The sequence below is a fragment of the Pogona vitticeps genome, chromosome 2 (genome assembly GCF_051106095.1).
Source record: "Pogona vitticeps strain Pit_001003342236 chromosome 2, PviZW2.1, whole genome shotgun sequence".
Lineage (NCBI taxonomy): Eukaryota > Metazoa > Chordata > Lepidosauria > Squamata > Agamidae > Pogona > Pogona vitticeps.
This window is the reverse complement of record NC_135784.1, coordinates 218,993,794-219,017,313: the sequence shown is the minus strand read 5'-3', so window position 1 is coordinate 219,017,313 and position 23,520 is coordinate 218,993,794. Positions and strand designations below refer to the sequence as shown.

The following is a 23,520-nucleotide window of genomic DNA, read 5'->3' as shown; positions in this document are numbered from 1 at the left end:
AGCATAAGCCCCATGGACAAGCCTGATCCTGAAAGTAACCTTTGCTTACTTTCAAAGCAATAAACAATGCTAGTCAGTAGGGTTGGAAATTGCATTCCAACTACTTCATTCAATTTTCAACAATGGCTTTAACATCAGCTGTCTTACTGTAGACATTGGCAACCTTGATAGAACATAAGAAGAGGCCTGCTGGATCAGGCTAAGGGGCCATTTAGCCCAACATCCTCTATCTCACAGTGGCCCTACCAGATGCCTCTGGGAGCACACAAGACAACTAGATACCTGTCTCCTGATACCCCTGGCATTTTGAGGTACCTTCCTTTTAAGCCTGGAGATTATATATCTCCATCATGGCTTGTAACCTGCGATGGACTTTTCCTCCAAGAATCTGTCCAATCCCCTTTTAAAGGCATCTAGGCCAGATGCCATCACCACACCCTGTGGCAAGGAGTTCCACAGACTTATAACACGCTGCATAAAGAAATATTTTCTTTTGTCTGTTCTCACTCTCCCAACATTCAATTTTAATGGATGTCCCATGTTTCTAGCATTACGAGAGAGGGAAAAGAGCTTCCCTCTATCCACTTTATCCATCCCCTACATAAGTTTATACATCTTTAATCATGTCCGCCCTTTTCTCTAGCCTAAAGAGCCCCAAATGCCTTTCCTCATAAGGGAGGCATCCCAGCGCAGTAATCATTTTAGTCATCCTCTTCTGCACCTTTTCCAGTTCCACTATGTCTTTTTTGAGGTGTGGCAACCAGAACGGCCTTACCAGCATTTTGTACAATGGCATTATAATGTTGGCTGATTTATTTCCAGTCCCCTTTTTAATGACACATAGCATGGAATTGGCCTTATTCACTGCCGCCACACACTGGGTTGACACTTTCATCAAGCTGTCCAACAGCACACCAAAATCTCTTTCCTGATCCATCACGGACAGCTCAGAACTCATTAGCTGATAGTAAAATTTTGATTTTTAGCCCCAATGTGCATTACTTTACATTTTCTTACCTTGAAACGCATTTGCCATTTTGCCGCCCATTCTCCCAGTTTGGAAAGATCCTTCTGGAGCTCTTCACAATCCCTTCTGGTCTTCGCCACCCAGAAAGTTTTGTGTCATCTGCAAACTTGGCCACCTCACTGCTTATCCCTGTCTCCAGGTCATTTATGAAGAGGTTGAAAAGAGCCGGTCCCAGGACAGATCCTTTGGGCACACTGCTCTTCACCTCTCTTCATTGTGAAAATTGCCTATTGACACCTACTCTCTGTTTCCTGGTTCTCAACCAATTCTCAATCCATAAGAGGACCTTCCCTCTTATCCCCTGACTGTGGAGTTTTCTCTGCAGCCTTTGGTGAAGGACCGTGTCAAACGCTTTCTGAAAATCCAGATAGACAATATCCACTGGTTGACTTTTTCGAAGAATTCTAAAACGTTTGTGAGGCAAGACTTACCCTTACAGAAGCCATGCTGATTTCCCCTCAGCAAGGCTTGTTCTATCTGTTTTAAGATTTTATCTTGGATGTGACTTTCCACCATCTTCCCTGGAACAGATGTTAGGCTAACTGTCCTGTAGTTTCCTGGATCCCCCCTCCTTTCCTTTTAAAAATTTGGCATGACATGGACTCTCCCCTAGTCCTCTGGCACTGTGGACATTTGAAGGGACAAGTTGTATATTTTAGTTAAGAGATCAGCAGCTTCAGTTCCTTAATAACCCTTGGGTGGGTTCCATTTGGGCTCAATGACTTATTGATTTGTGTTCCTTTTTATTTTCCCCATTTGGGAAGGATCTCCATTTACAGAAGGACCCCTTCCTTGCCCTTTAAATCCTCTCTAACTCCACTTGTTAACCATGCCGGCACCCTCTTGGACTTAGTTGAGCCCTTCTTTCTTTGCAGTATACACTTCTGCTGCACCTCTACTAAATTCACAGAGGACACAAAGGAGAAAAGATGTTACCTACCTCTAACTCTGGTTCTTCGAGTAGTCCTCTGTGTATTCACATGTCCCACCCTCCTCCCCGCTGTCCGTCACGTGTGCCATGGTATATTGGGCAGCGGCGGTCAGTTGTTTAAGAACTGAAGCACTGTGCCAGGGGTGGAGTTATATAGCCAGGTGTAGGGGAGGTCCTAGCACTAAGTGCTTAAAGGTGTGAAAGTTTCCGAAGACTACTCTTCTCAGGCGCAGATTAACCCATTAGTGTGAATTCACAGAGGACTACTCGAAGAACCAAAGTTACAGGTAGGTACCTCTTTTCTATTGACGTGAATGGAAGAGAATGTCTTTGGTCCAATTTCTTATTGGAAAAGATGGGTGCTTTTGTCTGTTTTTCTATTTAGTATATTCCTAAGTTTATTTCATTTCAATTTTAGGGTGCCCCTACAATGCAACGCATTGCTGCAATCAATGGGCTGGTTTCTCTGGTAGGTTCTGAAGCAGCCATGCTACAGGTAAATACTCAAGTATACCCATATATGTTTTCCTGAATATTCTTTAGAAACTAATGGCTGAAATCCTGTTAGCATAGCTATACCTGCAGAAGGGTTATGTCATTGGTAACAGGAGATTTTCCATAATAAAATACTTCCTTTTCTTTTCAGAAATGAAAGACTTCCTCTTCAAATTCTGCAGTTCCCAGAATTTCCATGCAATGAAAGGGTTTATTCACAAGTCAGAAAAACCACAAGAGAGAAGGGGAAAATCTTTAATTACCAAAAAATAACCTCCTCCTGGTTCAGTCATCACTCTTTTCGCCTTCATCCTTTTCTGTTTCCAAAGCAGAACAATAATTGTGTGTTCTTCTTCGTGGCCTCTGTGAATCACATCCTGGGTGATTCACGCCTGTGCGGAGCATCATCGGAAGATTCTAGAGCTTCTGCAGTAGCAATAAACACATTCGAATAAGCCCCTCCCCACTCGTATAAGTACCTTGGCACCAAGTATCCCTTTCAGTTTCTTTCAACCACTGCGTTAAGAGCCTCTTTCTCCATTTCTGCTTCTGTGGGTAAAGTGGAAAAGAGCTTAATTGATTCATTTTTTTATTTTATTTTACTACAATTTTCAGTTAAACAAATATAATATTTTTACTTTGGACTATTGACCTTTCAGCCGCCCCCATCCAATTAATTTTCTCTTTATCGTTTCTTACAAATTCATGGCCCCTTTGGGCCCCTTTAAGCACTGTGTTGTTTACGATAATAAGATCCCACTTTCCAATGGACACGCTAAGTGCCCTTTCTGTTTAGGAGAATAAGATCAAACTTCCTCCTGTACCCATTTCAAAAATTTTAAGCGCGGAGTTCTTTGGTCTCGTCTCTCTAGGCTAAAACTCTGACTTTGGGAACAATCTTTACAACTAGTTCAAATGGCTCAACCTCCCTGTAGGGCCACTTCCCAAACCAAAGCGATGGGAAAAGCCATTGCTGAATCATCGAAACAATGCCCATCGGCTACACCAGCTCACTCTGATACTCCATCTACATCGTCTAAGACACACAAATCAAAATCCTCGATACCGAAGTCCTCGATGTCAAAAACGACTTCTAAACGTCTAAGACCTACTGAAACTGTTTTGGCTCTGGAGCCTGCTCCTCCAAAAAGAGCTGAACAGTCTAAGCCTGCAACCATCCCACCACAACCACAACAACTCTCTGAAACAATTTTGGTTGGTTCTCCTTCAGATGATGATGGACTCCCGTCCCATCAACCATGTTCTCAGTCTCCAGAATGGGATGATAGAGTTGACTGCCTAATGTCCTCTCCTCCCAGTCCACAACCTTCTATTCCTTCCAGCAATCTTTCGGTTATTGTCTCGCCCGATGATCCTCATCCTGAACAGCTCAACACCATTCCATGTTTGATGCCCTCGGATCGCCCACCGATCCTCAACCAGAACCATCAACATCACCAATCTCAACACCTTGCTTCATCATGTGTGTTTCAAACACACGCTTAGCACATATATCGGGTTGCCCTTTGCCTCAGCCAACGCTCTGTTCAACAAACTGCACCGACTAGTTGACCACGTAGTTTACCCAGTTCGATAATACCATCTAGCAGTCAGCCTACCTTTTGACAGCCATTGGTGTCAAAACAGTCATGTCACCAAGACATTGCTATACTTCAACCTGCTCTCCACCTGGTACTGAAAAAGCCCAGAACGGTCAAGCAGTTTTCTTCTGCACGTGAGGCTTTTGCAGCCCCAGCCTCCTGATACTTTGCTACTAGACTAGATGATGGAGACCACTCATGCTCAGCATCGCCAGCATCCGTTTATTCTACTGCTATGCCATAGCATCAGCCACCTCCATTTTGACATCACAGGGACACAGGCTCTGATATAGACGATCCTTAATATCCATCCTGGTCCATGGACACACGTTCCATTCCATTACCTCCACAAAGTTCCTGTCCTCCAGTAAATCCAAGTTATCGACCCCAGCGCTGTTACAACACCAGGCTCGACACCGAGGTCCATCCCTACCAAACGAGGTCCACGGACACTCAACCACCACCTTTTGATGTCAACAATCCTCAACATCGACAGATGTCCATGGACATGCCACCTCCATCTATTTCAACTCATAACTGGCAATACTATAAAGCTCAGCCTCTCTACAACAAAGTTGATCAACAGTCCGTTGACTCCGAAGGCTCTGACCATGGTTCTCGACCGCAGTCTCCATCAGTATTACTTACCTCCCCAGAGTCAGATACTGTTAACACCAACCCGCCATCACCGGCAGAGGATTTCAAGACTTATGCCCAACTTATGATTCACATGGCTAAATCCCTTGATCTTCAAATCCACCAACCGTTGACAGAACCAGCTGATTACCTATATGATCCGATCTCTAAAAATACAACCACTCTGGTACACATATCAATGTTGCCATCTCTCCTTAGTACTGCACAGAAGTCATGGACAAAGCCAGCTTCCTCCCATACCAATACAGATTGATAACCTCTATAGAATCCATGACCCAGGAGCCATTTTCCTTCAGAAACAACCAGCCTCACAATCGAGATCTCAACACTGACAATTTCTTATACCACCAAATAAAGACAGTCAACAAGTAGACTCTATGGGTAGATGGCTTTACTATTCTGCAGCCTTCACCAAGAGAGTCGCTGATTATCAAGGCACCATGGGAGCTTACCAATGCTTCCTCTGGGACAATATGTCCACCTTTATTGAATCCCTACCAGAGGATAAAAAGATACTAGCTCAAACCTTCCAACAAGAAGTTCTCTCTGTTGCTAACCAACAGATGCTTTCCACCCACCACACTGTAGATGCTACAGCCAAGTGCATGGCCACTTCAGTAGCTCTATGCCGTTTTTCTTGGCTCAGAACAGCCGGCTTAGCTGAAGATGCTCAGGCACGTATTGAAGACCTTCCCTTTGATGGAGCAGGTCTCTTTCATGCTGAAACCAATGATATACTAGACAATGTACAAAAGAAATGTTCAGCAGCCAGATGCTGGGGAGTCTACCCTTCTTACCAGCAACATCCTCAACAAAATCAATGGAGATGATCTTATAACTCATACCAGACATTCCAATGAGATCCTCCAAGACAAACCTCTCACACTTCATACTTAAAAAACCAAAGAGCCAAACCCCAGCAACAGTCTGCCACTAGGCAAAATGACTGGAAACCTAAACACCATGTTTGATGCTCCCTGACCAAGATCATGACCCACCCCACCAACCCTTCCTTTTAGAAACACCTACAGGCATGGGAATCCATCACCACAGATTCTGGATATTCTCCATCATCAAAAATGGTTACCACATCCATTTCATTGAACTTCCTCCGGTAACATATGTCATCACCCCTCCATCACAACCTCTGCAAGAAGATATAACAAATTTACTCCTCAAAGATGCCATACAGCCTGTCTATCAAAAGAACAGGGGGTTTCTCTCTTGCTGTTTTACCTTCCCCCAAAAGGACGGGGGATTCATCCTATTCTAGATTTGAGAAGATTAAACGACTACATCATTACCACAAAATTCCGTATGGTTACTCTAGAATCAGTTCTTCCCTTACTTCAAAAAAACAACAAAAAAAAACAAAAACAAAAACGGGTTCACCGGCATAGACCTAAAGGATGCTTACTTTCATATTTCTATACATCCCCCCACAGAAAATTCCTTCGTTTCCAACTTAGATCACAAGCATACCAATTCAAAAAGCTCCCATTCAACCTTGCAACAGCTCCAAGAGTATTCACCAAGTGCATGGCAGTGGTTGCTGCTTACCTCAGACTTCAAAACATTCTCATCTTTCCATATATCAATGTCTGGCTCCTTGTAGCACCTGTTTCACCCTCGTCCTTCTTCACAATCTCGGTCTAACTGTCAACGAACTGAAATCAAAATTAAAACCTACAAAGGCTGTACATTACATAGGCGCACTTATAGGCTCCACACAAGCTCGTGCCTTCCTTCAGAAAAGAGACAGACTCTCATCACCTTACTTCACCGTTTCATTCCTCATGCCTTGATACCTGCATTAATGGTACAATGAGTTCTAGGCACCATGGCCTCTATGATGTCAGTTGTACAACATGTACATCTGAAAATGAGATCTCTCCAGTCCTGGTTTCTGGCCCTGTTCGATCCACTAACAGACTGTCCTCACACTCTCCTAAGAGTCACTCCAGAAATCGCCTCTCAGCTTCAATGGTGGCGTTCCCATACCAACCTTTCTATCGGGCGACCATTCCATCAACCTCACCCGTGAATACAAGTCACTACCGACACCAGTTGCACTGGCTGGGGGGGCTCATTGCAGATCCCTCACGGTCCATGCCAAATGGTTTCACAGAAAGAAACTGCTCCACATAAGTGAGTTGGAGCTACTAGCAGTCATAAAAGCCTGCAAAGCTTTCAGAAACCTTGTGGGAAAAATGGTACAGATTGCCATCAACACCAAGGCACTGTACTATATCCTTAAACAAGGTGGCACCCATTCCCCAAATCTCCTGTACATAGCGGTCGACCTCTGGGAGTGGTGTCTACAACATCACATCTGCCTCACAGCCTTACACATTGCTGGTCAAGACAACGACCTAGCAGACTCACTCAGCCACACAGATGCCCAAGCTCATGAGGGGGAGCTAGATCTATGAGCATTCCGTCAACTATGCCGGAAATGGGGCACACCGACTCTTGATCTCTTTGCCTCCGGAACGAATCAGAAATGGCAACTGTACTGCTCCCGAGCGGGGATAGGCAAACACTCCCAGGGAGACGTGTTTGTCGGCTGTTGGCCCAAGACCCTTACCTATATTTTTCCGCCATTCTCTCTCCTCCACAAAGTTGTCATCTGTCTACAACAAGACAAAACCAATGCCATCATTATAGCCCCTTGGTGGCCAAGACAGACTTGGTTCCCAGTTCTCCACAATCTCCCATCAGACATTCTCCACCTCTCCCGCCTGCTACACCTTCTCACACAGAACAACTCCCAAATCCTACACCTGAACTTACCTGTTCTGCACCTGGCAGCATGGAGGATTCCCCCTCACTAATGAACATTCTTCATCAGGCCAAAAAAAATCCACAAGAAAGGCCTACCTGTATAAATGGGAAAAAAAATTTTTTTTTTACTAAATCTTCCTCATTATCTTCTGTCAAACCATCACTTTCCACTGCCCTCCGCTTCCTCCTACATCTAAAATCCAAGGCTCTCTCCCATCTCATTCTTGAGTCTACTTTTCAGCAAGGTATCATACCAACTTCCAAATTCTTCAGCAGCAAATTTCTTCAAACATCCAATAATGAAACGTTTTCTTAAAGGTCTCTCTCATATCTATCCCGATACTCGACCTCCCTTTCCACAATGGTTGCTAACTCCTGTTTTGAGACAGCTTAACAAAGCTCCTTTTGAGCCTTTAGCTACAACTAACTTAAGACTCCTCACCTTTAAAACAGCTTTTCTCGTAGCCATCGACACCGAGCTAGTGATTTGGCAGCCTTACGCTATGACTACCCTTATCTACAATTTTTCCCTGATAGGGTGAAGTTATTCATGGACATTTTCTTCCTTCCCAAAGTTGTCTTTCAATTTCATCTCTCCCAGCCAATTGTCCTTCCTTTTTTTTCCCTATCACCTTTTTATCTAATGTACTCAACCTTTTCGACAGTCACCTTGTCTTTTCATAAGCCATCAAGTACCTACTAAAGGCCGTCAGGCGACTTCCCAATCTATATCCAGATGGGTCGCCTCAACCATGGGTCGCCCAGCTTTATCAACTTGCTTGACAACCAGCTCCTAGAGTGGTTTGCCTTCATTCCACCAGGGCAGTGGCAGCTTCTACAGTGCACCTCTTCCAGACATCTGCACCTCTGCCACTTGGGCACAGCCTTTGGACGTGCTGTTCTAGCCCCTACCTTGGCATGACACCCTGCCTCTGGGTAAAGACAGCTTATTAGTCACCCAGAGTGTGATTCACAAGGGCCATGAAGAAGGGCAGGTTACCTACCTGTAATTGTAGTCCTTTGAGTGGACCTCTGTGATTCACACATCTTGCCCGTCCTCCCCTCTGTCACACATTTCTGCTTACTATTAAGTGGTGGTTGATACAACTGAAAGGGGATGCTTGGTGCCAAGGTACTTATACAGGTGAGGAGGGGCTTATTCTAGTGTGTTTATTGCTACCGCAGAAGCTCTAGAATCTTCCGATGAGGCTCCATGCAGGCACAAATCACCAAGGGTGTGAATCACAGAGGTCCACTCGAAGAACTACAATTACAGGTGGGTAACCTGTCGTTTCTGCTTCTGTGATGACTTTTTTATAAAGTATAATGAGTAACTAAGATGTATTCCTTTTGACAGACACAGTGTAAATATGCAGAGGTCGGAGTGCTATTTTTAGAAAGCATTTTGAGGAAAAGTGAATGCATAATCTTTAAATATTGATATTAATTACCAAATAATTATCTCACTATTTAAAGGCCGCAAAGAATCCTGTGAGGCACCTTGAAAATTAAGCTGATAGAAGACTCGTTGTTGTTGCTGCTTCAACAGACCTACATAGCTACCTGCTAGGAAAAAAATTATTTAAAAGAAATTACTTTTCAAAAAGAGTCAATTACTTTGAAGTCCATTTATAAGTCTGTCTGGCATTTCATATATCCACAAACCTCTGTTTCAACATCATGCCTCAAATTAACTGTTGACGGTTTGGATATAAAGAAATATGTTGTCCTTGATGCATCACCAGTTTACGTAGTGTAAATATAGATAGATAGATAGATAGATAGATAGATAGATAGATAGATAGATAGATAGATAGATAGATAGATAGATAGATAGATAGATAGATAGATAGATAGATAGATAGATAGATAGATAGATAGATAGATAGATAGATAGATAGATAGATAGATAGATATAGATATAAATATAGATATAGATATATAGTCACCTTATATATATATAGGTGACTTACTTTTTCCCCCAGGAAGCTTACAGAGAAGAGAAGGGGATGCAGAACACACAAAATACCTGAAAAAGAACTAGAATGCTGTTTTTCAAAAGCTGTTAAGTTCAATGGCTTGGCTTTCTACACAGCTATATTTTGCTTAATCAGCTACATGATTTCAAGATAAGTTTATTACTAAAGCAAAGCCAGCATTATTAGAAAGTGCTCCTGATGGTTTTAAAATTTGCCAGGTTGTTACACAGTTGTACTTTATTTCATTAAGGGCAATCTGTGAATAGTAATAGAAAATGATACAGGAGTATTTTTTGAATACCTGAAGAAAGAAATATAAATTTTACCCAGTATATGTACTGGTGTATATGTAGTCCTCCTTGTGTTCTTTCCTATCCCCATCTCACAAGACTGCTGTGGGAAATTTTCATGTTTGACTTCTTATCTTAAGGACTTCATAAATTATGACATGGTTTTCTTCTCCTATCCCTCTCCATTCTTTCTTTGGCAGCTGAAAACTGAGTCTATCCAATCTTCCCAATTTCAAAGCAAACTCAATGAAGTCATAAGAACCCTGAGCCAGGTGAGAACATTGCTGTGATGATGTAATGTGGAATGTTTTGCATGGTTAAAAAAAATCTTCGGAAAACAGTCATGAAAGAGACTGCCTTTCCTCATCTTGCTTGCTATAGCTCCCAGTGCAACCTTCTCAGCAGTGTTTGGTTTAACCTGGTCTATTGTCCCTTGGCCTTCTATTAAAAGAAGTAAGTACTTAATTCTCACTTGCATATGAATACAATAGGAAAAAAAGAGCCTCGTGGCGCAGTGGTTAAAACGCTGTACTGCAGCTAAAACTGTGCTCACGACCTGGGGTTCAAATCCCAGGTAGCCGGCTCAAGGTTGACTCAGCCTTCCATCCTTCCGAGGTCGGTAAAATGAGTACCCAGCTTGCTGGGGGGGCAATGTGTAGCCTTTATAATTAAAATTGTAAACCGCCCGGAGAGTGCTTGTAGCGCTATGGGGCGGTATATAAATCCAATAAATAAATAAATAAATAAATAAAAACTTAAAAATTTTGGAGTAAAATTAATGGTGTCACACAACTACAATGTTTTCTGTAGTTCTCTGTCACAAGTTAATCACAGAAACATGCTTGACAATGAGGGCTTCAGAAGGTTGCTTGTTCCAATTGTGTTGTCTCATTCAAGATAACCATGTGGTCATTTACATCATGACTCACAAACAGTTTCTATAGCTGATTTCTTCCTCTTTCTCGAGTGTGGAACATGATTAAGTAGACACATTTCTTCAGGGGACAATGTTCATGGGGATCTGAGTTGTGGTGGGCAAATCAATTGCTTATGTCAAGTCTACCACTCTCCAACCGTTTTTCCAAAATAATCCCATTATTCATAATTAAAGGATATACCTACTCCAGAATGACAAGGTCCAGTCATCTAGACCTTGAACGGTCAGATCTCCAGATGGTTTGTACGTCATCATTCATAATCCCTGATCATTGGTCATATTGGCAGGCGCTGAAAGGAGCTGATACTCAAAATGTTTCCACTCCTGGTCTAGATACATAAGTAATGTGGCTGTCATGGCTTTGTGTATGAATTATAAAGATACACAGTGCCTTATTTATATAGCTAATACAAAGTATTTTAATTTTTTTTTAAAAAAATCATTTATTAAAAAACAGAAATGAGGCAACTGAAACAACAGTGTTAGAGCTGGACAATAATTATGATAAACAAAATCATCTCTTCCCACTGAACATCTGGCTAGTCCTATTCCCAGAGAGGAAGTTAAGTGTCAAGCATTTAATATGAGTCTTTCAGATATAAAGTTGGTCAACTAGGGGCCAAACTGCACATTGTCTGTACTCAAATATTGCATAAATGAAAGACAAACTTCTATACTGTACATTTATCTTTTTGTTAAGGCTAACTGCCAGATCCTTTTAAGTCGAGAGGTAATATTAAAATCACTGAATAATTTCCATTTCTAAGCAATTTCTACTATTGCTGCTATGAGCAAAAGAGCTATCAAATCTTTTTTTTTAACCAGTGACCACAGACAGTAGTAAAGCCTTTCATTTCTGTACAGTCTAGTGTTGGATGCATCCCCACTGGCACTTTGGTGAAAGTCCCCTTACAAACTTGACTTATTTAATAGGACACATAGGTGTCATTCATGCACTGCTTTTAACACATTTTCTTTAAGGAACACCAGTCTAGTTTTAAAGACCAAATTCAATGCCAATCTGGAGGTGGAAGTTCCATTTGCAAATTGTTTTCTCAGACCAGTCTGGCATCAGTGGAAAAATTACGTGTTGCCTTAATTAGCCAGTTGTATATCCCTGGAGATTTCTCATTCAAAGGGTTGCCATAAAGTGGGGTCAAATTGATATCACATGACAACAACTGTACCACTCATTGGCATCTACATTTGAAGAAGCCGTTTCAGCCCTAGATCCATGTCTGATTTCAGTCATGGACTGGCTGAGGGTGATTAAACTGAAACTTAATCCAGACAAGACAGAGGTGCTCCTGGTAAGTCAAAAGGCAGATCAAGGTGTAGAGATGCAGCCTGTGCTGGATGGGTTTACATTTCATCTGAAAACACAGGTGTGCAGCTTGGAGGTGCTCCTGGATTCATCTCTGAGCCTGGATGCCCAGGTTTCAGTGATGGCTAGGAGTGCCTCTGCACAATTAAAACTAGTGCACCAGCTATGTCTATTCCTGCAGAGATCTAACTATGGTGACACATGCCTTAGTTCCATTCCAGCTGGATTACTGTAATTCATTCTGTGTGGGGCTGCCTGTGGAAAGTGTCAGGAAACATCAACGGATCCAGAACATAGCAGCCCGATTGCTGATTGGGGCTGGTTACAGGGATCACATAACCCCACTCTTACAGCAGCTCTGCTGGCTGCTGATATGTTTCTGGGCACAATTAAAAGTGCTGGATCTAACCTATAAAGCCTTAAACAACTTGGGTCCAAGCTATCTCAAGGACTATGTTTCTATTTACAAGCCTGCTTTGGTGTTAAGATAATCAGGAGAAGCCTTTCTCTCTTTTGTACTGTGTTTGCTACTCTTAAGCTATGCTTAAAAAAACATGAAGATTTGGTCCCATTAGCTATAGTAACAGCAATCATTTTATTAAACATGAAAATGGCAACTGTTTTCTTCTAATCTGTGGAAGACACTAATGTTTGAATGTATATGGAATGTGCGAAGGTATTGGGCAGGGGAGAAATGGCTTTTGTATCAAAGGGACAACATCAGAGATAATCTCGATCGATTTATGAGGTTTGGGTAGACGTTTTCTAAAAGAACATGCTGTACTTGGGGTTGCCTCTGGAATGTCTTTGGAAACTTCAGCGGGTCCAAAACATGGCCGCCACATTGCTAACTGGGGCTGGTCACAGGGATCACATAACCCTCCTGCTACAGCAGCTCCACTGGCTGTTGATCCATGTCCAGGCACAATTCAAAACCCAGGCTGGTTTAAATCTATAAAGCCCTAAACTGTTTGGGTGCTAGCTATCTCAAGGAACAGAACCCCCTTTTATGAGCCTGCTTGGGTGTTAAGATCATCAGGAGAAGCCTTTCTCTCAGTCCCACCACTCTCATAGGTGTGATTCGTGGAGACATAGGAGAATGTTTTCTCTATTGTTGCTCCCAAAGTTTGGAACTCCCTCCCACCGGAGGCCAGGTTGGCTCCATCTTTGCTGTCCTTCTGCAAGCAGGCAAATATCTTCCTCTTTAGGCAAGCTTTCCCTAAGTGACTGGCTGCTTGAGTGGGATTTTTTGAATGGATTGTTGTGCCTTACTCCCTTTAATGTGTTTTAGTATTGCTTTTGTTTACCATTTATTAGAGTGGTATTTGTTGGATCTTTTTTAGTATTTGTATGCTTATTTCTTTTAGCTTGAAAAATTGTCTCTTAATGATGTAAGCTGCCTTGAGTCCTTTTAAAGGAGAAAGGTGAGGTACTTTTTTAAAAAAACAAACAGCATATCCATGATATCAATTCTTTGGTGCCTTTATTTGAGTTCCAGAATATTTTATTGATCCTTAGCTTGATGATGTTGGATTCACATAATAGAAGTTTCACTGTTGCTTCACATGTGATGGTTATACTTACAGATAATCAGCTTCTCTGGAGTGATTGGCCTTCAGACAAATGCCGCATGGCTATTGGGACATCTTCATTTCTCCAGTGTGTCTGCAAACCAGAGTCGGACCTCTGGTAAGTCTAGCAGAATACTATGTTGTGGGTGATTCAGATTCAGAAGGCACTTGTGAAAATTTTTGCTTTGAAATTTTTCCTACTGACAAATTAAGGTTGAATTAATTTTTCAGTGCCACAAATTCAATGAGGAATCAGTCATTTGATTGTTTTAGTGCAGGTACAAATTTCCTGTCACCCCTTCCTTGTTCAGGCGAGTTCTGGAAGATATTCAAAGCAACATGTTGAATTAACTGTAATTAATGGGCATCCTGAAGCCATCAGATAGTGGCTTTATTGCCTACCAAAGTCTATGTATTCGAGTGACATTATTTGAATTTTTTTAATGTATAAAGGTCAGTCTTACCAGTTGATCTATTTTAGAATCTCCAGTTCACTGAGAAGAAGATGTGTTGGAGCAGGTTGGGAATGACTTTTTAATGTACTTTTCAGCGATCATGGAGAAGCAACTATTGCCCAAGAACATTGTCAGGGAAAGAGGAAGGACTATCGCTCTGTGGTAGAGACTATACTTGGTGCAGAAAATGATTCATGGTTTAAGCCTTAGTATCTTCAGATATGTCTGGGAAAGACTGCTATCTGAAAGCCTACAGAGGTGGTGCCAGTCAGAGTAGATAGTAACTATTGTCCTCCAGATATTTTTGGGATTCACTGCCCATCTCCCCTAGACAGCATAGCCAATGGTGACAGACTATGGGTTTTGCAATCCAGAAACAAGTGGAGATGAATGGTTCAGTATTCTGACTATCTATCTATCTATCTATCTATCTATCTATCTATCTATCTATCTATCTATCTATCTATCTATCTATCTATCTATCTATCTATCTATCTATCTATCTATCTATCTATCTATCTATCTATGGATCAGTATTCTGATATATATATGGCATCTTTCTGTGTTCCACTGTCACCCTATCAATTATTATTTTTCACTATGGCGTGAGACAAACAGTTGGTCTGATGGGTATTCAATATAACATTGTCTTCACAGTTCCTCCAGACTTTAGCTACCTGTCTGAGAAAAGCTTCCTCAGGGCTGCAGTTGACTTTGTCATTGAAGGTGGAAAGAAAGGTAAGCCAAAAACACTCAAGTTGGAGGAATATTTATTCTGTGGCTTAAGTGGGATGTATACTCTTTGCCTTATTATTGCTGAAAATCATACGTTGATCTGTCAGTGCTGAAAGCATGGTACAAACGCATTTCTGTCATTGCATAATGTCTTCAAAAATAACTTCTCATTGACACTATGCTTGTGTTTATTTAAAAAAAGGAGCCCCAACAATCAATTGAGGTTGGAAGAATGGTATAATGAGATGTGGAATCTAGCTAATAATGATAAATTAACTTGTGAACTGAAAGTTAGAAAAGAATTATCAAAAGAAAACAGTTTTAATGTCATCCGTGACCCTTTTATATAACACATATTTACTAAACGTAGAAGTTATTGTTACAAACAGCTATGATGTCACCTGTCCTTCAAGGTTTAGGCTGGAGTGTTAATATCCAATGGTGGTCGGAAGGCGGGACATCAGGGGGTGGAGCTGTGATATATATGGGTGTGTGTGTGAGAGGGTTAGATGAGGATGAGTTTGTGTTGAGATGAGATAGTGATCAGATTGTGTGGAGATATGAGTCTGTGTGAGCTAGAGCCTTTCCTTATGTGATTACCTGATTTATTTGTTTTACCAATCTTAATGTACCAATCAATAAACTTTAGTTATTTTGTTTAAAATCCATTCCGGCCTGAAGATACTTATTGCAGGGAATGGTTGGTGGCAGACTACCAGAAGAGTAACAGTGGAGTGACGTAGCGACCTTCCTTTGTGAGGTAGAAGGAGGTTGTTACAAAAATTTGGTGCCAGCTTGTGGGATACGAAGAGATCCAGTGAAGCCTTGGCTGAATCGCGCCCAGAGCAAGGGTATTTTAGTCAGGGACGTCCGAGTGGACGCGTGGGTGACCTTCTAGGACTTGTCTCAAGGGGAGAAAGTCTAGTAGAGGGGCGCTGAAACTCAGACTGGGGACTAAGATAGGGAAGCTCTGAGGTGACCATCTTTGTGGGAAGAGTGACCCAAAAGGCAGAGGCTGTGGTGGGGCTGTCCTGTCCTGAGCTTAGTGGAACTCTGAGGGGACAGAGCGGAAGCCAAAAGACAGCAACGCTGAGGGAACTCTCCATTTAGACAGCAGAGCCTGAGGAGAGGCAGAACTGTGTCAATTAAGATTGGTACCAGAGACAGAGTAAAGAGAATTCACTCTGTTTAGTAAGAGGCCTAGCGAAAGGGGCAGGAGCCCAGTTACTGTTTCTATCTGTCAGTGCTGGAAAGGACAGCGACAGTATATCTCACAGACTCAGAGTAAAGAAAAAAAAATAGTGTTCTTTTAAACTGAGGCTTGAAAGTAGAAAACAACCTTTTGGGTGAAAGATTATGCCCTTGACAAGGAGAAAAATGACTGAACAAAGCCAGTTTGAGGAGGCAGTTGTCTCTGAGGAACAGTTTAGTGAGGAGGATGGAAGAATTCTCTCAGTTCAGGAGAAAGGGGCTTCAAGTGAAGAATTAGGAGACCTCAGAAGAATTGAGTTAGCGCAGGCTCATGAATTGAGAGTGAGGGAAATTGAAGCACAGATAGAAAGGGAAAGAATAGAAAAAGAGGCACAAATGGAGAAGGAAAGACTAGGAATAGAGAGAGCACGAATGGAAAGGGAAGCTGAAAGAGAGAAAATGGAAATGGAAGAGAGATTACAGAGAGAGAAAATGGCGTTTGAGCTACGCAGACTTGAGTTGATGAATCAAAATAACAACAACAATATGAATTCAAGTACTGTTGAGGGTCAATTGTCAAAAGCTGACCTAAAGAAATTTCCAGTCTATAAGAAGGGAGATTGTCCCGAAATTTTCTTTTCCCTTTATGAGAGAACGTGTACAGATTTTTCTATAAAGGAGTCAGAAAAAATGACAATTTTGAGATCATTAATTAGTGGAAGCCTGGCTGAGGTGTACGCTGAAATGCCTATTGAGTTAATAAAGGATTATTCTGAGTATAAAAAACTTGTATTTGCCCGTCATGGCATCAATGCTGAACAGCTTAGGCAAAGATTCAGATCACTCACCAAAAAAACAGATGAAACATTCACACAGTTAGGAGCAATTTTAGCTAGATATTTGGATAAATGGTTGGCACAGGAGGGAGTGCAGACATTTCAAGAATTGAACTGGAGCAGTTTTATTCTCTTCTACATGGGGAATGAAAATTTCAAGTCAAGGAAAGGCAGCCTAAAAACTTGAAAGAAGCCACAGAGATTGCAGATTTTATAACACAGATCAGAAAACCAATATATTCTGAGGGGAAAAATGTGAGGAAGACGGGAAAATTATAATAGATTCTCTCAGGGACACGTTAGGAGCCAGCAGGGTGGAGGTAGCCATTTTGGAGGGAAGCCCTCAGAGCAGAAACAACAGAGACCACAAAATTTGGAGGGAAAGGTAAAATTTGATGAGAAATACTCTGGGAACAGCAAAAAATGTTATTACTGCCAAGGAAAAGGACCGTTGCCATAGCAACACCAGCACCACTTGATACAACAGCTGAGTGCTGTGATGAAAGTATTCCTCTGGCTGAAATAAAACACTGTCTTCTGGTTAGAACAAATTCTCAACTTTTTGAGGCAGCTGGAGATAATATTGGGATTTTGATCACGACTATTTAGCCTTAAGGGACACTTGCTCACAGGTGACCTTGTGCCATCCTGATATCATACCCCAGGAGTATATATTGCCTCAGGAGAGTCTGACAATCAAGGGAATAGGGGAAGAGTTAATTGTTTTGCCAGTAGCTGAAGTTTTTGTGCGTTATAAAGGATGGCAGGGAAATTGGAGAGTGGGGATTTCTTCGCAACTGCCAGCCGCTGTTCTTGTGGGAACAGACTTGGCTGAACATGTTAAGAGGGTGTTAGTTCTTACACGTTCACAAGACCAAACAGAGACAGCTAAGGAAGTTACTGATGTTCAGGAGGTGAGACATGAGGGTAGACAAGAAGCAGAAGCAGTTACACTTGAGTTACCTAAAAGCAGTATATTTTCACAAGAACAAAAAGAAGATCTTACTTTGAAAAGTTGTTTTGAGAAAGTTACAGGAGTGCAGTTAACCCCTGAAACTCCAGAGAGGTTCCACATCAAGCAGGGAATATTATACAGAGAGACACTGACGAATATCTCAAAAGGGGGAGATGGGATTCGAGGTCAGATAGTGGTGCCTGTAAAATATCGCCAGATGATCTTAGAAAGGGGGCACTCTGACATATTTGCTGCACACTTAGGAGTAAACAAGACCAAGCAAAGGATCGCACAAAACTTTTATTGGCCTGAGATAGGGAAGCAAATTAAAAACTTCTGCCAAAGATGCGATGTTTGCCAGAGACAGGGTAACAACCGTGACAGAACCAAAGCCAAGTTATGCCCATTACCCGTGATCTCTACTCCATTTAAATGCATAGGTGTGGACATTGTAGGGCCATTGCCTAAGGTCACAAAGAGGGGAAACAGATTTATTCTCACTATTGTGGACCATGCCACTAGATATCCTGAGGCTATTCCCTTAAGTAACATAGAGACCAACACAGTAGCTGATGCCTTAGTAAGTTATATGTCTAGGATGGGATTTGCTTCAGAAATAATAACAGATTTAGGAGCATCTTTTACTTCTAAGCTCATGAAACGATTATGGCAAATCTGTGGGATTAAACATTTAGAAACTACCGCCTATCATCCTCAGAGCAATGGGTTAACTGAAAAGTTTAATGGGACCCTAATGAGAATGATCAGAGCTTACTTGGCAGAAAATCCAAACAACTGGGATCAGAAATTGCAATCACTGTTATTCGCTTATAGATCAGTGCCGCAAGCCAGTACAGGTTTTAGCCCATTTGAACTTTTATTTGGGAGGAAAGTGAAGGGACCACTTGAGTTAATTAAACAGAATTGGGAACAGATCACAGAAGATGATCCACAAGATGTAGTTACCTACATAGACATGCTAATGAATGACCTGAAAAGGAATTTAGAGTTAGCTTCAGAAAATCTACATGCACAGAAAACTAGACAGAAAACCTGGTACGATAAAAAGGCGAGGGAAAGACAGTTTAGCCCTGGAGATGAGGTACTTTGGTTAAAACCTTTCAAAGGGAACAAGCTACAATTAAATTGGGCAGGACCATATAGGATTATTTCAAAAATGAATGACCTAAACTACAATATTGAGGAAGAAGAACACCAAGGCAGGAGGGTAGTTCATGTTAACGCTCTGAAACCTTACTATAGGGAGGAACAGAGAGTTTTATTCGCAATGAAAGCTGCTGATAGGGAGGAACATGACTTGCCTTATTGGGAAGGTAGGGGTGAAGTTAGGTACAACCCAGAGGAGGTGAGAATCAGCCCTGCACTCACCCTAGATCAGCAGAGAGAACTGAAATCGCTAGTTACCAAATATTATAAGGTCTTTTCAAACAAGCCTGGGTTAGCTAAGGGAGTGATGCATAGGATCCATACTGGAGATGCACCCCCGCAGGCAGTAACCCCATACAGAGTAACAGGACCATATAAGGACAAGGTGCGCAAGGAGTTGGATGAAATGCTCAAGGAGAATATCATTGTACCATCTTCTAGCCCTTGGTCCGCTCCGATAATTCTGGTTGATAAGCCGGATGGAAGTGTTAGGTTTTGTGTTGACTATAGGAAACTAAACCTTGTGACCAAACCTGATGCTTACCCTATGCCCAGACTGGACAACCTGATCGAAACTATAGGGGGTTGTCGATACATCTCTTCATTAGACCTGGTTAAGGGTTTTTGGCAGGTGAGGATTGATCCTAGAGATCAAGAGAAGACCACTTTTTGTAGCCCTTTCGGTTTATTTGAGTTTCGAGTCCTCAGTTTCGGCCTAAGGAATTCGCCAGCCACGTTCCAAAGGCTGATGGACCCGACTTTACAAGGGCTCAGTGATTTTACAGTAGCCTACATAGATGACATAGGCATCTTCAGTAACACCTGGGAAGATCACCTAAGACACCTAGAAGTAGTACTGCAGAGGTTAAGTGCGGTAGGGCTAACCGTGAAAGCAAGCAAATGCCAGCTGGGTAGCCCAGAAATAAAGTATTTGGGTCATGTTGTAGGGGGAGGAGTAATCAAACCCCTAGAAGCAAAGGTAGAGGCAATACGTGATTGGCCTAGACCCAATATCAAGAAAAGAGTAAGATTATTTCTTGGTCTGATAGGCTACTATAGGAAATTTATTCCTAGGTTCAGCGAGATGGCAGCGCCGCTGACCGAGCTGACAAGGAAGAAGACTGATGACCACATCCCATGGACCAGTGACTGCGAGGAGGCGTTCCAGAAGTTGAAGGAGGCGCTAATCCACTATCCAGTGTTGCGTGCCCCAGACTTCGACCAAGAGTTTATCGTGTACACAGATGCATCCAACGCCGGGGTAGGGGCTGTCTTGTGTCAAGCTGATGACAACGGAGACCAGCATCCAGTGTCCTACCTTAGTAAAAAGCTTCAGAAAGGAGAGAGACACTTAGCTACCGTGGAGAAAGAGTGTCTTGCCATTGTTTATGCGGTTCAGAAGTTATCGCCATACATCTGGGGGAGACATTTTATCCTTTGTACGGACCACTCCCCACTGAGGTGGTTAAAGACTATGAAAACCCACAATAGTAAACTGATGAGGTGGGCTTTGCTGTTACAGGATTTCGACTTCGAGGTTAAGGTAGTCAAAGGGACGATGAACTGTGTGGCTGACGCCTTATCCCGAAGACCAGAAGAGTGAAGACGACCAGATGGACTTTGTAAATTGGCTAAAGTGGTTTAACTGTTTATGAATATGGGTTTGTTGAAATGTTGTTCTGTATATGTATATGGAAATGAGTTATTGTGTGTAAGTATTTTTTGATGAACAGAACAATTTAAGTGTATGTTGAATATTGATGATAAGTATTTGAAATGGAAGAAATGCTGTAATGTGTTGTGATGTTTTAGAGTGAAAAGATGATTAATGTGGTAAGTATTTGGGTAATGTAATTTTATGGAAATGTGTTGACTCTACTCCTAGTTGTTTTGGGAGAAAAGCAATCTAGCTTTCCCCCACAAAACAACTAATAAAGGGGGGAGGTATGTTACAAACAGCTATGATGTCACCTGTCCTTCAAGGTTTAGGCTGGAGTGTTAATATCCAATGGTGGTCGGAAGGCGGGACATCAGGGGGTGGAGCTGTGATATATATGGGTGTGTATGTGTGTGAGGGTTAGATGAGGATCAGTTTGTGTTGAGATGAGATAGTGATCAGATTGTGTGGAGATATGAGTCTGTGTGAGCTAGAGCCTTTCCTTATGTGATTACCTGATTTATTTGTTTTACCAATCTTAATGTACCAATCAATAAACTTTAGTTATTTTGTTTGAAATCCATTCCGGCCTGAAGATACTTATTGCAGGGAATGGTTGGTGGCAGACTACCAGAAGAGTAACAGTGGAGTGACGTAGCGACCTTCCTTTGTGAGGTAGAAGGAGGTCGTTACAGTTATATCTCAACACTAGAATCATTATAATTTTGGAAAAAGATGGGGCACTGATATAAATTAATTGTATTCTTTATGATTTTATATATGTTATATTGATGTGTTTTTATCTATGTAAGCCGCCCTAAGTAGACATTGTCTAGAGGGGTGTGGTAAAAATCTAATAAATAAATAAATAAATAAATAAATAAATAAATAAATAAATAAATAAATAAATAAATAAATAAATAAATAAGATGAAATGTGTTTATATATATATATACACACACACACACACATAAATGATACAAATATATATGCATAAATGATAAATACAATCATAACTCAAATATACAGTGTGACCTTTCAGAATATATATATTTGAGTTATGATTGTATTTATCATTTATCACGTTTTTTGATCAGGTCACCTCCCTGATGGACAGAGGGAATGCTGTAGATGTAGTATATCTTCACTTCAGCAAAGCTTTTGGCAAAGTGCCCCATGATATCCTGATTAGCAAGCTAACTAGGTGTGGGCTGGATCGATCAAGGGTCAGGTGGATACACAATTGGCTACAGAATCGTACTCAGAGGGCGATCATTAACCAGTTACTTTGGGAGTTTGTGAGTACTCCAACACTGGAGGCATTCAAGAAAAAAAAATCACCTGGCAGATATCCTTTGATTGTACTCCTGTGCTGAGCAGGGGGTTGAACGTGATGGCCTTCCAACTTCAGTTTTCTTTGATTCTGTGATTCTATACAGGCAGAGACTCAACATTTTCACAGAAAGATATAGAGCACAAGTGACGTAGTGAATAGATTGTTTAGCTGGGATTTTCAAGATCCAGGTTATAGTCATTAGTCTGTGCTCTGCTGCTTTTAAATGTATTTTGTAGTATTCTGGCTTTTAAATATTGTCTTTTAATTGTTACAAGCCTCCTTGGGTCCTTTAAGAATGGTGAAGTAAAAATATTGAAAATAAAATAAATTAAAATAAAATAAAATAAATAATTGGGCCATTAAACTTATGTCAGGAATTGCAGCTTGCTTAGCGTCTTTAGATTCCCCAAGTTCTCCAGTTCAGACATCATCGTTTCCATCACCAGTCTATTTACAAATATACAGATAGACAAATAGACAGACTGGCCTCATTCGTGCCTCTGAGTGAGATGATCTCTCAGAGTAGTTAAGCTGAGGATAGCATAGGCCCTCAAACTGAACCAAATTGTACATGTCTTCATACATATTTATATTCACAATATCCAATGACAAATTACATTAGTTTCTTACACATTACACCATCTACTTATACAGCGTGACTCTACACTTTTCTTGATTAGTAGCACCTGCTGTGCTTGATCTTCACCACATATCTATTTGAGTTAATAAATTTGGACTTCATGACAATGTCAAATCCTTGACAACTTATGGAATGACCTTTGGCCAGCCACTCTGTCTCACAGTGTTGTTATAAGGATAATGTATGAAGGAGAATTATTGTGCAGCACTCTGAGCTCACTGGAGGGAGATAGAAATGTAATCAAATTAGCTTCTGGAGATCACTCCCATGGCTTTTAAGTCTGTTCTGTTGGTGCCTTTCTACTTCCAAAGAAACTGCTCCCTCAGCCATGCTTACTTCAGCTTTCAGGGCCTGTCTGGCCTTTTAGAGACAAGATTTAAAAGTAATCAGTTAGGAAATTGCAGGAAGAATTGAACAGTGGTGGAGAAAAGGTTTTGGACATCCCCGTCTTCCAAGATTCTGTTCCCCATATTTGTTTTACAAGAGAAATGAGGGTGTGGGAGCCTTATTTTTGCTTTGTAATTTCAGCTTCCACCTTAATTCATACTGGAATTTGGCAAGATGCCACCGCTGCAAACCTATGAATTACACAAAGTTCTGTGCTGATCTCCACTGATATATCCTGCAATCATGGCATCTCCACCTGAGACACAGCAATATTAAATGCTCTTCATCATACTCATTTAGTTTGCAATACTTACCAGCTTTCATTTCCCGGGATCCTAAGAATAAGGTGTTCTTCAGATTGCCTATAAAAACAGATCAACATTTTATTTAATTTGGTTAAATATTCTGTTTTAACTAGCTGTGAAAATAATCTCTCCAACCTACGATATAAATGTGCATTGATCCTACTGTGAATTTTCATATTGCTTTGTTAATATCTTTGTGTATTTTGCAGGATTGAGGGTGGGGTATTTTTTCCAGTGGATATGAGTTCCTGCATAAGTCA

General features: G+C 41.4%; 1 protein-coding gene and 1 long non-coding RNA gene across 10 annotated transcripts in view; one reads left to right on the top strand and one right to left on the bottom strand.

Moving 5' to 3' along the window:
* FOCAD (focadhesin) overlaps window positions 1–23,520 on the top strand; it is a 249,024-nt gene that overhangs the window by 192,872 nt on the left and 32,632 nt on the right. For all 6 annotated transcript variants that reach the window (XR_013541436.1, XM_078384917.1, XM_020790338.3 and 3 more), the window contains 4 exons: window positions 2,377–2,454; window positions 9,965–10,036; window positions 13,612–13,714; window positions 14,709–14,789. Coding sequence is in view for 5 of the 6 variants with exons in the window: in XM_078384917.1 (XP_078241043.1) it covers window positions 2,377–2,454; window positions 9,965–10,036; window positions 13,612–13,714; window positions 14,709–14,789 (334 nt within the window). In the remaining variant the exon portion in view is untranslated. The remainder of the gene's footprint in view (window positions 1–2,376; window positions 2,455–9,964; window positions 10,037–13,611; window positions 13,715–14,708; window positions 14,790–23,520) is intronic.
* LOC140704828 (uncharacterized) lies at window positions 5,744–23,319 on the bottom strand. 4 transcript variants are annotated; one of them, XR_013541439.1, is made up of 3 exons: window positions 23,270–23,319; window positions 7,505–7,591; window positions 5,744–7,344 (listed from the first exon to the last, which is right to left on the bottom strand). It is a non-coding gene; the product is annotated as an uncharacterized LOC140704828 (long non-coding RNA). The 4 variants fall into 4 exon arrangements; XR_012084283.2 differs by lacking the exon at window positions 23,270–23,319 and adding an exon at window positions 10,883–13,328; XR_013541438.1 differs by lacking the exon at window positions 23,270–23,319 and adding an exon at window positions 10,887–13,328 and having other exon boundaries at window positions 7,505–9,061.